This window comes from Fusarium oxysporum, chromosome 2, assembly GCF_000149955.1.
Source record: "Fusarium oxysporum f. sp. lycopersici 4287 chromosome 2, whole genome shotgun sequence".
In the NCBI taxonomy this organism is placed as follows: domain Eukaryota; kingdom Fungi; phylum Ascomycota; class Sordariomycetes; order Hypocreales; family Nectriaceae; genus Fusarium; species Fusarium oxysporum.
Genome location: NC_030987.1, coordinates 834604 through 848852, shown reverse-complemented (window position 1 = coordinate 848852; position 14249 = coordinate 834604). Strand labels below are relative to the sequence as shown.

The 14249-nt window shown below is 48.7% G+C and overlaps 7 protein-coding genes across 7 annotated transcripts; 5 read left to right on the top strand and 2 right to left on the bottom strand.

The window, feature by feature from the left end:
• Positions 1-21: 21 nt before the first annotated feature.
• On the top strand, positions 22-2361 carry FOXG_05873 (uncharacterized protein; the record flags this gene model as incomplete). The annotated part of the gene is made up of 2 exons (XM_018384318.1): positions 22-1882; positions 1928-2361. Exons 1-2 carry the CDS (start codon positions 79-81, stop codon positions 2359-2361), a joined length of 2238 nt encoding a protein of 745 aa, XP_018241388.1. The 5' UTR covers positions 22-78.
• Positions 2362-2757: 396 nt separating this feature from the next.
• Positions 2758-3887, top strand: FOXG_05872 (uncharacterized protein). Its single transcript, XM_018384317.1, has 3 exons — positions 2758-3153; positions 3205-3417; positions 3470-3887. The coding sequence occupies exons 1-3, from the start codon at positions 2801-2803 to the stop codon at positions 3726-3728; spliced, it is 825 nt and encodes a 274-aa protein (XP_018241387.1). The 5' UTR covers positions 2758-2800; the 3' UTR covers positions 3729-3887.
• Positions 3848-5670, bottom strand: FOXG_05871 (1-pyrroline-5-carboxylate dehydrogenase; the record flags this gene model as incomplete). The annotated part of the gene is made up of 3 exons (XM_018384316.1): positions 3848-5329; positions 5380-5487; positions 5536-5670. 3 exons carry the CDS (start codon positions 5668-5670, stop codon positions 3848-3850), a joined length of 1725 nt encoding a protein of 574 aa, XP_018241386.1.
• Positions 5671-6449: 779 nt separating this feature from the next.
• FOXG_05870 (uncharacterized protein) lies at positions 6450-7679 on the top strand (the record flags this gene model as incomplete). Its single annotated transcript, XM_018384315.1, has 2 exons — positions 6450-6820; positions 6869-7679. 2 exons carry the CDS (start codon positions 6450-6452, stop codon positions 7677-7679), a joined length of 1182 nt encoding a protein of 393 aa, XP_018241385.1.
• An 18-nt stretch (positions 7680-7697) lies between these two features.
• Positions 7698-9043, bottom strand: FOXG_05869 (uncharacterized protein). The gene is made up of 2 exons (XM_018384314.1): positions 8849-9043; positions 7698-8781 (listed from the first exon to the last, which is right to left on the bottom strand). The coding sequence occupies exons 1-2, from the start codon at positions 8890-8892 to the stop codon at positions 7830-7832; spliced, it is 996 nt and encodes a 331-aa protein (XP_018241384.1). The 5' UTR covers positions 8893-9043; the 3' UTR covers positions 7698-7829.
• On the top strand, positions 8926-11767 carry FOXG_05868 (uncharacterized protein). The gene is made up of 8 exons (XM_018384313.1): positions 8926-9303; positions 9359-9481; positions 9532-9683; positions 9734-9886; positions 9936-10751; positions 10807-10982; positions 11038-11227; positions 11279-11767. The coding sequence occupies exons 1-8, from the start codon at positions 9251-9253 to the stop codon at positions 11713-11715; spliced, it is 2100 nt and encodes a 699-aa protein (XP_018241383.1). The 5' UTR covers positions 8926-9250; the 3' UTR covers positions 11716-11767.
• A 118-nt stretch (positions 11768-11885) lies between these two features.
• On the top strand, positions 11886-14144 carry FOXG_05867 (uncharacterized protein). The gene has a single exon (XM_018384312.1). It carries the CDS (start codon positions 11992-11994, stop codon positions 14038-14040), a length of 2049 nt encoding a protein of 682 aa, XP_018241382.1. The 5' UTR covers positions 11886-11991; the 3' UTR covers positions 14041-14144.
• The last annotated feature ends 105 nt before the right edge of the window (positions 14145-14249 follow it).

Here is a 14249-nt window from a genome sequence, read left to right as displayed (position 1 = left end):
TTCACAGCATTATTTTCTCTCTTCCTCTGCTTGCACAAAGAAGCCCTGTATCATAAGTATCGCAACTCGAAAATAGAAATGACTGAACCACAATCCGAGGCTGATCGAGACCAGCCTTACAAATACCAGGCACTCGAGTCTCCACTCCATATTAGGTTAATTCATCTACTACCCGGCAAGCTTGACGAAGATATTCGACTACGAATCTCCCATGAACTTCTGAGGCAACCAGAGCAACCGAGGTCACTACGCCTATCCCGGAAACATCTACAAAGAACGCTCCCTCCAGGGTGGGATGTTGTTGAAACAATCGAGGGAAGATTCATCTTCATGAACGAGCCTGACGACGCATCAAGTGAGGAAAATGAGGAAACTGAGGAAAATGAGGAAAGTGATGAAGGAAGTGGGATTGTCCATACTTGGAAACACCCAGACCCAACTATAGACCCAGAACTGTACGAGCTCCCACCTGTAAATCCCGCACAACCCGTCTTCGAAGCTCTATCCTATGTCTGGGGTCGGCAATGTGACCCTGTGGTCGCTACCATCGAGGGAGAGGCAGGTGAGTGTCTGGGAAACATCAAGCTTGGGAAGAACCTAGGAAAGGCACTCAGACATTTGAGATACCAAGATCAAGAGCGCGTACTGTGGGTGGATGCTATCTGCATCAACCAAAACGACGATGTCGAAAGGGCCACTCAAGTTCTTCGGATGTCAAGTATCTATCAGGATTGTAGCCGAGTTATTATCTGGCTTGGCCCCGAAAAGCACGACATAGGGCTGGTTTTCTCTGAGCTGGCTCATATCGGATCTCAGGTTGAGAAGACAACAAACGGTTTCATAATGTCATCTCCGGATACAACCGACTTCAGGTGGTGGAAGGACGATGTTCCAGTCTCCTTTTCCGACGAGGTATGGTCAGCCATCAAAAAGCTCGGCGACCGGTCTTGGTTCCACCGTCTTTGGACTGTTCAAGAGGCTATCATGGCGAATCGTGATTCCATCATCCAGAGTGGCGACGCAATTATTTCATGGGCTTTATTCCGTCGTGCAGTTGCATGCCTTCTGCATAAAAACGAAATGCCGATGGCTCGAGTTTCTATCAGTGCCATGAGAAGCATAGCGAAAAATCCCATCGGAGCAACACTGGCACATACTCTGGATGCATATCAAGCACGGTTGTGTTCAGACTTTCACGATAAGATATACGGACTACTGGCTATTCTACCGCCCAGGTTTGCGAGTGAGATCAAGCCGGATTATGAGCAACCTGTCGTCGAGCTATACAAGTCCTGCTTTCTGGCTAATATCAAAGCTCTTAGCCGCTGGGAGCTGCGTGGCTGTCCTCGAAATCCGGATGAGGGTAATTGCCCCTCTTGGGTTCCTGATCTTTCTCAAGTAGATCCATATGGCCGGAGAGTGTCAGAGCACTACGCCTCTGGATGTTCTGCTCTACACCATGAGTACCAAGCGCCCAATTTACTGAAGGTAGTTGGTTTACGATTCGACACTGTGAAGTCTGTTTCTGAGAAGGCCTTTGATCATTGGGACGATGGCGAAACAGCAATTCGCAGTATACGATCTTGGGAACCTGAATGTTCTCTCACAGACCCGTATCCTAGTGGGGGCACCTATCTGGATGCTTTTGCGGCCACTTTTCTTCAAGACGGAAGAATTGAACGTCGTCCTACCGAGGGATTTACACTAGAGCATATCAAGGATAGGTTCGAAACCGAATTTCTCTCGACAGCCTCGACACCGGTGTCAAAGCTGAGTCGCGGAGACATGATGGAATATGTCATCTGGACACGTTCCAAAGGTAGAGCAATGGTCACAACTGAGAGGGGTAGTATTGGTTTAGCGTGTACTTTCGCACAGCCTGGTAGGTGAGAAACCATAACTTTGGGATCTCTGCTGATATCGCCAGGCGATGTAATTTGCGTCGTCCTCGGTTGCGACTTTCCAGTACTACTCCGTCCATCTGAGGATAACACCTGGAAGTTTCTGAGTGACTGCTACGTGTGGGATCTAGAAGCTACGCAAGGCTTGCTGGGCCCTCTTCCGTCCCTGTGGCAGGCCCAGCTATTCTATGATCCCGTTACTGAACACCGGTCTTACACCCGCTATCATAACCCCCAAACAGGAGAGCTGACAGTAGAAGACCCTAGGCTGGAGCCTCTTGTAGGATGGCAGCGCGTTTCAGTGGAGGAGCTGGGGCGAGACCTTACAGGCGATGACCCAGAAGTGTATGACTTCTTCCGGAATATGGAAGATGGCAGAATCGTGAACTCTGATCCAAGGTTAGAGCCAGAAGCTCTTAAAAGTCGGGGAGTAAACCTGGAAACTTTTGTGTTAAGCTAGAAGCTCGTTTCTCCTAATATTTAATAACCTTGCTCGTTAGAAGGATACAGAACCTTCTCTAATGGCACAAACCCCTCCTCAATTGTCTTCGTATTCACGAGCCGTTGCAAATGGGCCATAATCTATAGGCTGTGGCGGCGTGGCGCACTGCCAAGTGAGTGTCAATTTGTCTGCTAGAATAGTTGGCGACCAGAGCAGCTGTGACTTTAGGCGGACTAATAAAGTTCTACATATTCTGTGATCTCTTTACCTGGTTAGCCGTGGCTGCACCTATGAGGTATTGATTGACCACGTCGGCAACTCGGCATCAGCGGGTCGGATTCCTCGTATTCTTCCACGTATCGGTGCGAGCGTAACATAACCCACTTCTGGGACTTATAAGTAGCAGCTGTATCCATCTAGTTCTGATTCTTTACACTTCCCGCAGCAATCTTCCAAAATGATTTTCAAAGTTTTAGCAGCTTCCCTTTTTGGCATTGCCTGCGCAGCGAAAGACGGTAGTCAATACCCGCTTTCTTATGGTGAAGCATGGGCTGGTCCAGTGCGATTCGCTGACAACTTCAACCTGTCCAGCAATTCTACCGGCTTCACCATGGCCGAGGCCACACTTGTGATGCCGCATCTATCGATTCCCAAGAAGCCGCATAAGGAAGTCGACGAGTATACTGCCTCTTTCTGGATCGGACTCGATGGCGTTTTATCATCTGATATCGTCCGTGGTCTTTGGCAAGCTGGAGTTATAATGTCGGTGTGGCCAAACGGGACGACCCAGTATACAGGCTTTCACGAATGGTGAGATGATGGTGATTGGTCTCCGAGAGCTGTACTAATCACCTCGTCAAGGATTCCCGATGACCCTATTGACGTCAGCTCGTCCAAGCTGGCCATATCAGAGGGCGACCACATCCATGTAGTTCTCAAGACGACCAATAACGGATACCATGGCAGCACCACGCTTACAAACCTGAACACAAGTCGGACATACACACATAGTCAAAACGCTGCAAACCTATGGCGCGGCCCCACTTTCCCAGCTCAAGGTGCAACCGCCGAATGGTGAGAACTTTTGCTGCTCCCTCTAGGTCTCATGCTGACCAGATATATAAAGGATCGTTGAAGCAGGAACATATCTGAACACAACGCAATATGTTTTTCCGAACTGGGGAACTGCCTCGTTCTTGAATGCACGAGCCTGTAATGAGAAAGGCAAATGTTCACTACCTGGAGATGGGAACAAGAAGCAGGGGGAGATGACCGCCGTTTTTTGGAATGATACCAAGACGCTCTACACAAAATCGTACATTACGGGGGATCGTGTCTCAGTTGAATACATAGAGAAGCACCAGCCCTCTGTAGCGAACGCCTGAAGATAGGTAATCTTATCGACATGTACTGCTCTTTTACGCCCATCTTAGTGCTGTTGGTCTACTGCGACGCTAAAAGGTACTCCTAATAATTAATAATTTATTATATATATACCAAAGAATTACTCATTAGAGGGGTATAGAACTTTCTGTAACGGCACAAACTCCTCCTTGATCGTCCTAGTGCTCACAAACCTCTGCAAATGGGCCATAGTTCCAGTCTTATCATTGGTGCCCGAGTCACGAGAACCTCCGAAAGGCTGTTGAGCCACCACTGCACCAGTACACTTAGTGTTCAGATACAGCATGCCAGCAGCGTGCTTCAAGGCATTTTGAGCCTCGCGTAGCACGTATGGGTCTTTGGCAAAAATACTACCCGTCAGAGCGTATCTGGATGTAGTATCAAGAAGAGTCAAGGTTTCTTCCCACTCATTGTCAGGAAAGACATAGATGCCGAGGATAGGGCCGAAAAGCTCTTGTGTCATGATTTCGTGACGAGGGTTGGTTGTCTGATAGACTGTTGGGTAAACGTAGTAGCCTTTGTCCTTAGACGCCTTGCCACCGACGACAAGTTCCAGGTCCTTGTCATTCTTAGCATCCTCGATAATCTTGTTAAGCTTATCAAACGAGGCCTCATGAATGACTGGATTGATGAAGTTTTCGTAGTTCTCGACGTCTCCAACCTTCAAAGCAGACACTTGCTCTTGAAGGTGTTTCTTGAACTCAGGCCACACTGACGCCGCGACGTAGACACGAGAGTTGGCGGAGCACTTCTGTCCCTGGTACTCAAAAGCAGCTCTAACTGTGTTGAGAGCAGCACTCTTCACATCTGCAGTTGGGTGAACAATTCCCCAGTTCTTGCCGCCGGTCTCTCCGACAACCCGGGGATACGAGTTGTAGATCTCGTCCCCAATACCGTTGCCAATTTTCTTCTGCAATCCCTTGAAGACCTTGGTCGAGCCGATGAAGGTCAGAGCGCCGAACTCAGGTCTCTTCAGGACTGCATCAGTGACCTCGTTGGGCTCGCCAGGCAAGAACTGAATGACGTCCTTTGGAAGACCGGCTTCAAGAAGGATCTGATACAGAAGCCAACTAGCATGTATAGCTGAGTCAGAAGGCTTCCAAACCACGACGTTCCCGAGTAAAGCAGCTGGTCCGACAAGCGTGGCACCAAGAGCAGTGAAGTTAAAAGGGGACACTGCATATACAAAACCCTCCAATGGTCGATACTCCATCTTGTTCCATACACCAGGCGTCTGTACTTTCGGTTGCTGAGCATACAGCTTCCATGCCTCGTCGATATAATGACGGAAGAAGTCTGCTGTCTCGGCTGGAGCATCAATCTCAGCTTGCCATATATTTTTGCCCATGCCAATCATGGTTGCCGCAACGATATCCGAGCGATATTTACCAGTTACCAACTCAGCTGCACGAAGGAAAATGGCTGCGCGATCTTCAAAGGGCAGAGCTTCCCAATCGGGCTTGGCCTTGAGAGCGGCGTCTATAGCTGCGTTGACATGGTCAGGTGTGGCGGTTGCATATTCAGCCACGACTTCTTTGTGGTTTGATGGGTTTTGCTGCTTAAGAATTTGCTTGCTGGTGATCTGAGGCTGATATAAGTATTGTAGTATCTAGGGGAGCACGAGTTACTCACCTCTGCGCCGCTGATTTGAATGGGAATCTTGACAGGGAACGAGCTCTTGAGCTTCTTGATACTTTCTGTAAGCTGGGCTCGTTCTGGGGAGCCCTTGGCATAGTCGAACTACGATATCATGTTAGTACGAAGGGCTTTATGTCTAAGCCGACTTACCATTTTCTCATTCTCGAATTTTGGTGGGTTCCACAGACTCAAATACCGGCTGGCTAACAGAGCTTTGGGCTTGTGCTGGTGAAGAGCACCAAGTCGAGCCAGAGGCCGATGCTGAGAGCTAAGAGATCTGAACATTCTCGGCTGATGAAGGCAAAATCAACTAATAGAGACTTTGGTAAATTGTAGTATGTGCCTTCTTCTTATCACATAACCAGTCATCTTATAAGTCAAGAGGCACGGAGTAGGCCAAGAGAAGTCGGGATGGCATCCCGACTACATATCTTGCTCCGACACCCAGACTGACAAGTCAGTCAACACATGCATATACAAAGGAGCCCAGATCGTAATTGATTCTCCACTTTCTGGAATGATTGGTCCCGGCACTTATCAGCGAGATCTGCATGAGTACAGTATCACGTCCTCATGACCTTCTTCGCATAACGCCACGCCTTTTGTGATGAAGAGAGTCCGCTTGACCATGCGGGGTTTGCTCTCAGGGTAACGAGATAGGAATAGAAGCGTCGGCGAATCATTCCGACTTTGCTTATTGGCGGAATGTAGCTTGATAGTAGATAGTGTTGGCTGGAATCCAGGCGGGGGAGGTGAGGATGGCGCTTTTATGAGAGTATATGAAAGCCATGACCGTTTTACAATAGAGCTAGAAGTGTCTTATCACCATCAATCAACCACTCCTTTATCATCTCAACATGCTTTCCAGAACTGTCGTTCAACATCAAAGGCATATTTTGCCCTTATCATCTCGCTTTTACGCCCAACCACAAATAAGAGCTATCTCCAATGCAGCGCTAAGAACCACTTTAAAGCCTACTCAGGCACCCACGGCAGAGGAACCATCACCTCTCTCCAAGATACCGATGGGGGTTTTACTTCGTTCGGTCGCATTGACGACTATAATGGCAAATCGCTGGCTGTTACAACCGTCACTTGCATTCATCGCGCTCATCACACAGTCGAACTCAGCAGTCCTCAACCCAGATAAGAACCCAGTGCTCAGTCGGATCCTTCAATGGACTATTTATGACCACTTTTGCGCAGGGAACAGCATTCCCGAAGTGTCAAGTACTGTCAAGTACATCAAGAACCTTGGTTTCCACGGCATCATTCTCGGATACTCCAAAGATGTGGTCCTGGACCCTAACGTGAAGCTCCCGACTACTGGCGTCGAGGACTATCCAAAAGAGTGCTACGATATGATCGATGAGTGGAAGAAGGGCAACATCAATACTCTGAATATGATCGAGGCCGGTGATCTTCTGGCTGTCAAGTAAGTAACCTACTTCTGTGCAAATGGCCAGCAACTTACATAGCCCAGGGTGACTGGTGCCGGACCCATCGCCGTAGACGCTTTACAGGCTGGTAAGCCGATGAATAGCTACCTCCACAAAGCTCTCAACGATATCTGTAGCGAGACTCGAAGGCGCGGATGTCAACTCTGGATAGACGCAGAACAACAAGCTATGCAACCTACACTCGACGACTGGACCATCATCCTCATGCGAGAACACAACCGGAACGGGAATGCCCTGGTTTACAACACCATTCAAGCTTATCTCAAAGGCGCTAGACAGAATGCGAAAAGGCATATCCACCTAGCAGCCCAAGAAGGCTGGACTGTTGGTATCAAGCTAGTTCGCGGCGCATATATCGAGAATGAAATCCGATCCCTCATTCATGATACAAAAGAGGATACGGACAACTCATATAATGATATTGCAGACATGCTAATTTCTCGAAGAGTGCCAGATGAAGCTGCCAACCTCAGCTTCCCCGACGCGGCACTCGTTTTGGCGACACATAATGCTGAGAGTGCGCAAAAGGCCCTTGGCACACACAGAAAGCGTCTCGAGGCTGGTCTTCCCACAGTGCCTATGAAATGTGCACAGATCATGGGTATGGCCGATGAGTTGAGTTGCAAGCTGCTGCAGGGTTACGAGCAGGCTGTGAAGGAGAACAGACTCACTTCCGAGACACCAAAGATTTACAAATGTTTACCTTGGGGTTCGGTGCAGGAGTGTATCAATTATTTGTATCGACGTGCGGTGGAGAATCGTGGTGCTGTTGAGAGGACGCAGCATATGGCGCAGGCGATGAGACAGGAGCTCCGACGTAGGATACTGGGGTAGATAATAGACAGAAATCAAGGTTGAAGACTTTTGAAGCTCAAATTATGGAAACGTGATTAAGATTGATCAGATCTAAGATTGAAGGCAGAACAATGTTTATCTATCTCAGAGGAAGTTCTACAGCAAGATACCAAGATAGGATACGCTTTGCTATAATGCCTTTTCGTTCTCCAACTTGGTTAATAACTTATTCTTTGGCTTCTCATCGGCCCATCTCGTTCTTGGGAGCTCAAAGGTTGAGGTAATTCGCCCATACGACATGCCACCCAATTGTCCGATCGGCCGTAGCTTGTCAAGCTCAATGTGGCTAAAATCCTCGTTTGCAGCATCTTCCTGAACCCAAAACCGTGTCGCCTTGATGAGAACCATTCCGTAATTGCTCATCCCAGGCTTATGACTTTCGAATTCTTTGATATCCACAACTTGCCCTTCAATAGACAGTACCGACTCTTTGACACGGGATGGTCTGACCGTAGTTGTTGGTGCTTCGGTCAAGCCAGTGATATCCCATTCCGACACTCCATACGGAGCATCAATGGATGAAGCATTCACTGCCTCTATCATGTTCTCCGAAACCGTGTTGATAACACATTCCCCAGTATCCTTCAGATTCTGATACGTATCCTTAGCTGACCCAACGCGAGATGAGAAGCTAACGATAAACATGGGCGGGTCGTGATCAGTGACTTGAAAATAGCTAAAAGGCGCCAAGTTCTTCGTCTCCCCATTGCCGGAAATAGTACTGATGAAGCCAACAGGTCGAGGTGCAATACCAGAGATTAAAAGTCGGTAGTTCTGCCCGACGGATCTGTCAGGCGAGTACGGGTCGATCTCTCGGTGGACCTTGTCAGTGGGGGATTGACCACTGCGGACACCATCTCCATAAGACCAGGATGGGTCTGGGGACTTTGTTATCTCAATGGGCTTGCCGGAGTGATCAAAGTCTGGTCGGTTGGCTATCGTCTCCACGAAATTGGTGATTGGTTGCACTGCTGAGAATGCAGGCTTAGCTGCAGCTGCAGCTGCAGCTGACGAAGTCAGTCGCATTGTTGAGGGCGATGCGTTTGTTATCAGGCATTTGCGTGCATGTAACGTTAATGGTCTGGATTGAGGAGGGTCAGATACTGTGCCTCTGGATGATATGATCGGGACATATCGTTCTAACTGACCTTGATGCAATTGCGGAGCGAAACGTAGTCCAAACCCTGGTCATTATGACAATTCTGACATCAAAGCACTTACCAGTTTTAGAAACAGCGATCTCTTCCAGAAGCACTGAATCCGGCAGTCGACTTACACTGACGCAAATCTCAAGTGGAAATGTCGGGATTGTTATACCGATATAGGACACTAACAATCCCGCGTGATAAGCTTCCACTATCGGCATCTCATTCCGGCCGCTTCACTCCGCAGCCGATAACGCAGCCCAATCCTCCAAAGCCGCTGATAAGCTTTTTCACGAACGCTACCACATTAGGCAAAGACCCAGCCGGAATGATATTCCAGCTAGAAGACTTAAGTCGGAACAGCACGCCGACCTCTCCTCAACAGCCATTGTCAATTGCGCAACGATGCCTACTACACAGAATGGTCAATTTCGGATTATTAAGAAATGTGCCAAAGCGTGAGTTCTTATCTGGGTCGTTGAAAGCCGATAGCTGATTGCCATGGTTGGGTAGGTGTAAGCGATGTCGGTCTATGAAGGTCAAGTGTTCGGGGGCGCAGCCTTGTTTGAGGTGTGGACGGAAGAATGAGAGATGCATATACGAGGCGGAGGAGAAGAAAGTCTCTGTTCCCGAGAGGTAAGTCTCGTCGCTTTCTCTTATGTCGCTGTGACTAACCGTTGGGACAGCTACCTCCGTGCCTTAGAGAGGCGACAAGATGGACTTCCATCTCCAGGGTCTCTTGGCGATGGCATTAGGCCGCGTCCAAGGCACTCTTCTGTTTCTGATTATGGTATCTCCGGTGTAGTCACGCGAGACGCATCCATGGTTGCAGATGGAGGTGAGTAGCTAGTCAACAACCTGCCATCCTGACTAACGTAGTAGCTTCAGATCTTACTCTTGGAACACCTCAAGATCATGACGAGAACGACGAAACAAACGAGGCTGCCTCTCTATCCACCAATGACGTCCTCGAACCGGCCTTCCGACAGAACCCCCTCGTCGACAACGATTACGTCTTCGGCCAAGCTATGGGTCGATACTGTACGTTTCCATCCGTCAATCATCGGCATACACTAACAGACCTCCGCAGGGTACATGGGCCCCGCGTCATCATGGGCCTTCTGCAGGAGAGTCCTAGCCCTTGTAGGCAAGCATCTCCCCGAAGCAAATAACGAGCCTCTACCCTGGCACCTCGACGGAGTAGCCTTCCGACTACAGTGGAGACCACTTATGCCAGATGAGCAACCGGATATTTCCAACTTACCTCCGTCAGACTATGCATATTTCCTCATTCAGACTGCGAGGTTCTATCTTGGTCCTTTGGCGAGTTTGATAGATGAGGCTGAGTTTCTTCAGCATTTTAAAGAGCTTTATCAAGATGCTTCGGCTAAAGCGGCATCGTGCAAGCTGTGGTATGCGCAGTATTTACTCATGATAGCTTTTGGAAAGGCCTTTCTGGGTGGGAAAAGTCCTGATGGAAGTCCGCCGGGGTATCAATATGCTGCACGGGCGATGCCATTGATGCCTGAGTTGGCCGGCATTGCTCTTGACCCTGTTCTCTCTGCGCAAGCACTCACCCTAGCCGCTATCTACTTTCAGTCGATTGACATGAGAGTGGCAGCATATCAACATATTGGACAGGCTCTCCGGATATGTGTACTTTCCGGATTTCACAGACACATGCCGGAAGAAGCTGTGGGGGCACAGCACTCTAAGCGATGCCACATCATATTCTGGGTTGTCTATATGCTGGATCAAGAGTTCGCTGCTCTCATTGGTGCAACGAGTGCCATAAGAGACGAAGATATCACCAATAAGCTACCTTCTCAGGCGGACAGCTCGCTGAGCTCACTGAGTCTGACCCTTCATGTGCAGCTTGCTCGGTTAATAGCCCGACTACTGGGGAGTAAGTGCCATCCCCCACAAAAATCACCATGAAATGCATGCTAACATTTTTAAAGCGGTATACGGTGTTGGTAAAGACTATGACGGCACCCTTTTTAGCAACACGCAGTCTATCCTAAGGAACTTGGCCGAACTAAACCGTGACCTGAACAACATTATCAACAATCATTTCCGAGACTCGATTAGTAAAGCGTCACGAATTGCAACAAGACTTCTGCTCCAATATCACCACGTAGGTTTCAGAGCGCAGTGCCGAACTTGAAGCTTTTGAACTGACCTGCTTCCAGTGCGTCGTACTCACAACAAGGCCGCAGATAATGTGCGCTTTGCATATGCACATCGAACAGTCCAAGACACAACTTATGACCCATGGCTTATCACTATCTCCACCGGTTGCATCACTTATACAGTCATGCGTTAGCTCAGCGCAGGCAATTTTGAAGACGCTCCGTGCCTTGGCAGATGAAGACCTCATCGGTAAGTACGATCGTCATGAAAGTCAATTATGAAGCTGATTATTTGTCGCAGAGGCGTTTCTGCCCTTCCAAATAGAGTATGCCTCATCGTCAGCGTTTCTCCTCCACCTCATCCCCATAATCTGCCCATCTCTTCTTTCAGATGATTCATGGCGTGATGATGCTCGCTACGTTTTTGATACTCTTATTGCGAAAGGTAGTCTTATTGCTCCTCTGCGTAAAGTAGAGCTTGAGCAGCTGGAACAGAAGTTATCTGCTCTGACGCCAGCTAGTAATATCGTAACGCCAGAAATACAGACCCAAGTGGAGGAGCATGGCAACGTCCAGGAAGAGGAGAGCAGGGAACCAGAGTTACAGGAACATGTCTCAGATGAGACAGGATGGGACCTCTTTGCGGCTAATGCCATGGCAGGGTTGACGCCTGGCGAGTTGCTAGATCTAGCAGAACAGCTTGATGTGGATAGCTTTTTATATCAACCCGAGATGTGAGAAAATCGAAAAGCATTAGCAAGAATACAAGAATTTATAAAATTGCTTTCCTAACTCATTAATTACTAATGCCCAGATCTGACGCTATTCTAGATTAGGCTGAAGACGCTTTCAGGCGATTTGATAGGATGCAGCCGTTCCAAGCCACAGGCTGACTCCAAGGCTCACAAGCATGAGTTCAGCTGAAACCACTCAACTTTGCAATTTCAAACGACTGGAATTTGACGCAAAGCACTTCAAGTGACTATTAAGTAGCTCAAAGCACAACCCATAGTCATGGCGCAGGTCTCCGCAGAAGCACGAGTCCCTTCCCCGCCGCCTCTGAGGGCGGGCAAAGGCAAAGGTCGCCGATACGACGTCCCTCCACCACATGCGCCAAATCAGCAATACGCGGTAATTCCAGAGACGAGCTACAACAATAAGTTCACGCCATATCCATACGATTATAATGCCTTGCCACCACTATCTCCATCTACTCCAAAGGCTGCCCTCAGCCCGAGCCCCAAGCTACTCCAAAATCAACAAGCCGCATCATCTTTTAGCGAGCTGTCTTACCAGTACAGGCCGATCGAAGATGCATCCATCAGATTGGTTAGAATACTGCCAGAGAGAAAAACGATGATCAAGTGCGAGATTATCCATGTTTCTCTGGAACAACCTCCTCCTTATACGGCTATTTCATACACTTGGGGAGATACCGGTGACACTCGGAAGATCGAGATTGAAGGTTGTTTGATCCCGATAGCTGTCAGCCTCCACGGAGCACTGCAAGCGCTTCGACAAAAGCACTCTTCTGTGCTGGTGTGGGCAGATGCTCTCTGCATCAACCAAAAGGACCGAGATGAGCGGAGTCAGCAGGTTCAACTCATGCCGTTTATCTACTCCAATGCTGATAACGTCGCAATCTGGCTTGGTCCGGAAGAAAACGACAGCGCGCGAGCTGTCAGGTTTCTCGATGCCATAGCGACTACAGGTGAACCTTTTGATTCCAGCAATATTTCTAAACTGTTAGCAGTTGGCGCCGAAAACGGTGACCTTCTGGCAGTGGTATCACTCTTTGGGAGAGAGTACTGGAGACGATTGTGGGTCGTCCAAGAAGTTTTCAACGCGAAAAGAATAATGGTTCACTGTGGCTCGACTCGCCTCGAATGGAAGAAATATCAGAGTGCTTCAGTTCTATTCAGCCAACGTCGAGGAGAGCTTATCTTCAACAATAAAGACAAACTCAAGAGGAGACTAGTAACTTCACCTGATCAGTTCAGCTATGTTCAGACACTCATCTACCAAGGACCCGCTAGTCTACCGGATCTCAAGTTCCACATGTCGGATGGCGAAGAGGCTCTTCTACAGGTGTTACGAACTTGTCGCAGAAAGCTCGCATCTGATCCTAGAGATAAATTGTACGGAATCCTCGGCGTTTTACCAGCCAGTATTCGAGACGAGTTCCGCGCGGACTACAATCTCTCCGTCAAGGATGTGTACACTGAGATTGTCGACTTTCTTCTCAAGACGACTGAGAAGCTCGACATTATCTGCGAAGCAATCCACTTCCCTGTTCACACCAGCACCGCCAACCTTCCTACATTCGTCCCAGACTGGTCACACATACCGCAAACATCAGCAATGGGCTTCAAGTACAATTTCGCAGCTTCAGGCTCCAGTAAAGCCATCTGCCGCTTCCGCGACGAACGCCTCAACAAGCTTGAAATTTCAGGTCTCGAAATCGATATCGTTCAAAGCAAAGGCGTCGTTGTCGGAACGCTTTGTAACCTGGGAGATTATCTCATGGCGTTCCTACACTGGAGAGCGCTACTTCTTCACGCTGTGGAAGGTCGCACCAAGGAGGAAATACAGATGGCAGAAGAATGCTTCGCAGCGACGATATGCCTCGGTCAAATCCCATCGGAATATGACCGAGGTCGATGGCAGGCAGAGATCTGCCATGTCTTTGCGAACCTCTTTCGCGATCGTCTACCGTACATCAGGCTCGATGAGAGACTAGCTCATTATTTGAAAACTGCATCAGAGGTCAAGGCTGAAATGAGGAGGCATTTTCTGCAAATTCATTTTGGGGATCGTATGATGGGGAGATGTTTCTGTCTTACACAGAATCGTCGGCTTGCGATGGGATCCGGGTTCATGCTTGCCGGTGATATAATGGTTGTGCCACTAGGTTGTTCGACGCCGATATTGTTGAGAGCAGAGGGGACGCAGGGTGAGTATAGATATGTGGGCGATATATATATTGATGGGTATATGTCTGGTAAAGCTGTTGATCAATGGCAGGCGGGGAAGCGGCAGCTGAAGAAGTATGTACTTCACTAAGATTGAATATTCTTGCCGATGTGTCTTAGCTCCAAAGAGTCCTACGTTAGAATGTCTGAATGGTGGGTGATGTCAGGGTGTCATGTGGTAAGCCTCGGTCCCCGAAATGTGCGGCCCACTGGTGATCGGACATAGTCTCCATGTACACGGTCAGTGGTCAACGATTTAGCATTCGGAAGGCCCAGCCAATCAATCAGCCGACCTAACCT

Bases quoted from the DNA above. Each gene is read 5' to 3' on its own strand.
- FOXG_05872 (XM_018384317.1), top strand. From the start codon at position 2,801: ATGATTTTCAAAGTTTTAGCAGCTTCCCTTTTTGGCATTGCCTGCGCA. The intron at 3,154-3,204 runs GTGAGATGATGG...CACCTCGTCAAG, and splicing joins TATACAGGCTTTCACGAATG to GATTCCCGATGACCCTATTG. The intron at 3,418-3,469 runs GTGAGAACTTTT...AGATATATAAAG, and splicing joins CAAGGTGCAACCGCCGAATG to GATCGTTGAAGCAGGAACAT.
- FOXG_05869 (XM_018384314.1), bottom strand. From the start codon at position 8,892: ATGACCAGGGTTTGGACTACGTTTCGCTCCGCAATTGCATCAAG. The intron at 8,782-8,848 runs GTCAGTTAGAAC...TCCTCAATCCAG, and splicing joins CGCTCCGCAATTGCATCAAG to ACCATTAACGTTACATGCAC.
- FOXG_05868 (XM_018384313.1), top strand. From the start codon at position 9,251: ATGCCTACTACACAGAATGGTCAATTTCGGATTATTAAGAAATGTGCC. The intron at 9,482-9,531 runs GTAAGTCTCGTC...CCGTTGGGACAG, and splicing joins AAAGTCTCTGTTCCCGAGAG to CTACCTCCGTGCCTTAGAGA. The intron at 9,887-9,935 runs GTACGTTTCCAT...AGACCTCCGCAG, and splicing joins CCAAGCTATGGGTCGATACT to GGTACATGGGCCCCGCGTCA.
- FOXG_05867 (XM_018384312.1), top strand. From the start codon at position 11,992: ATGGCGCAGGTCTCCGCAGAAGCACGAGTCCCTTCCCCGCCGCCTCTG.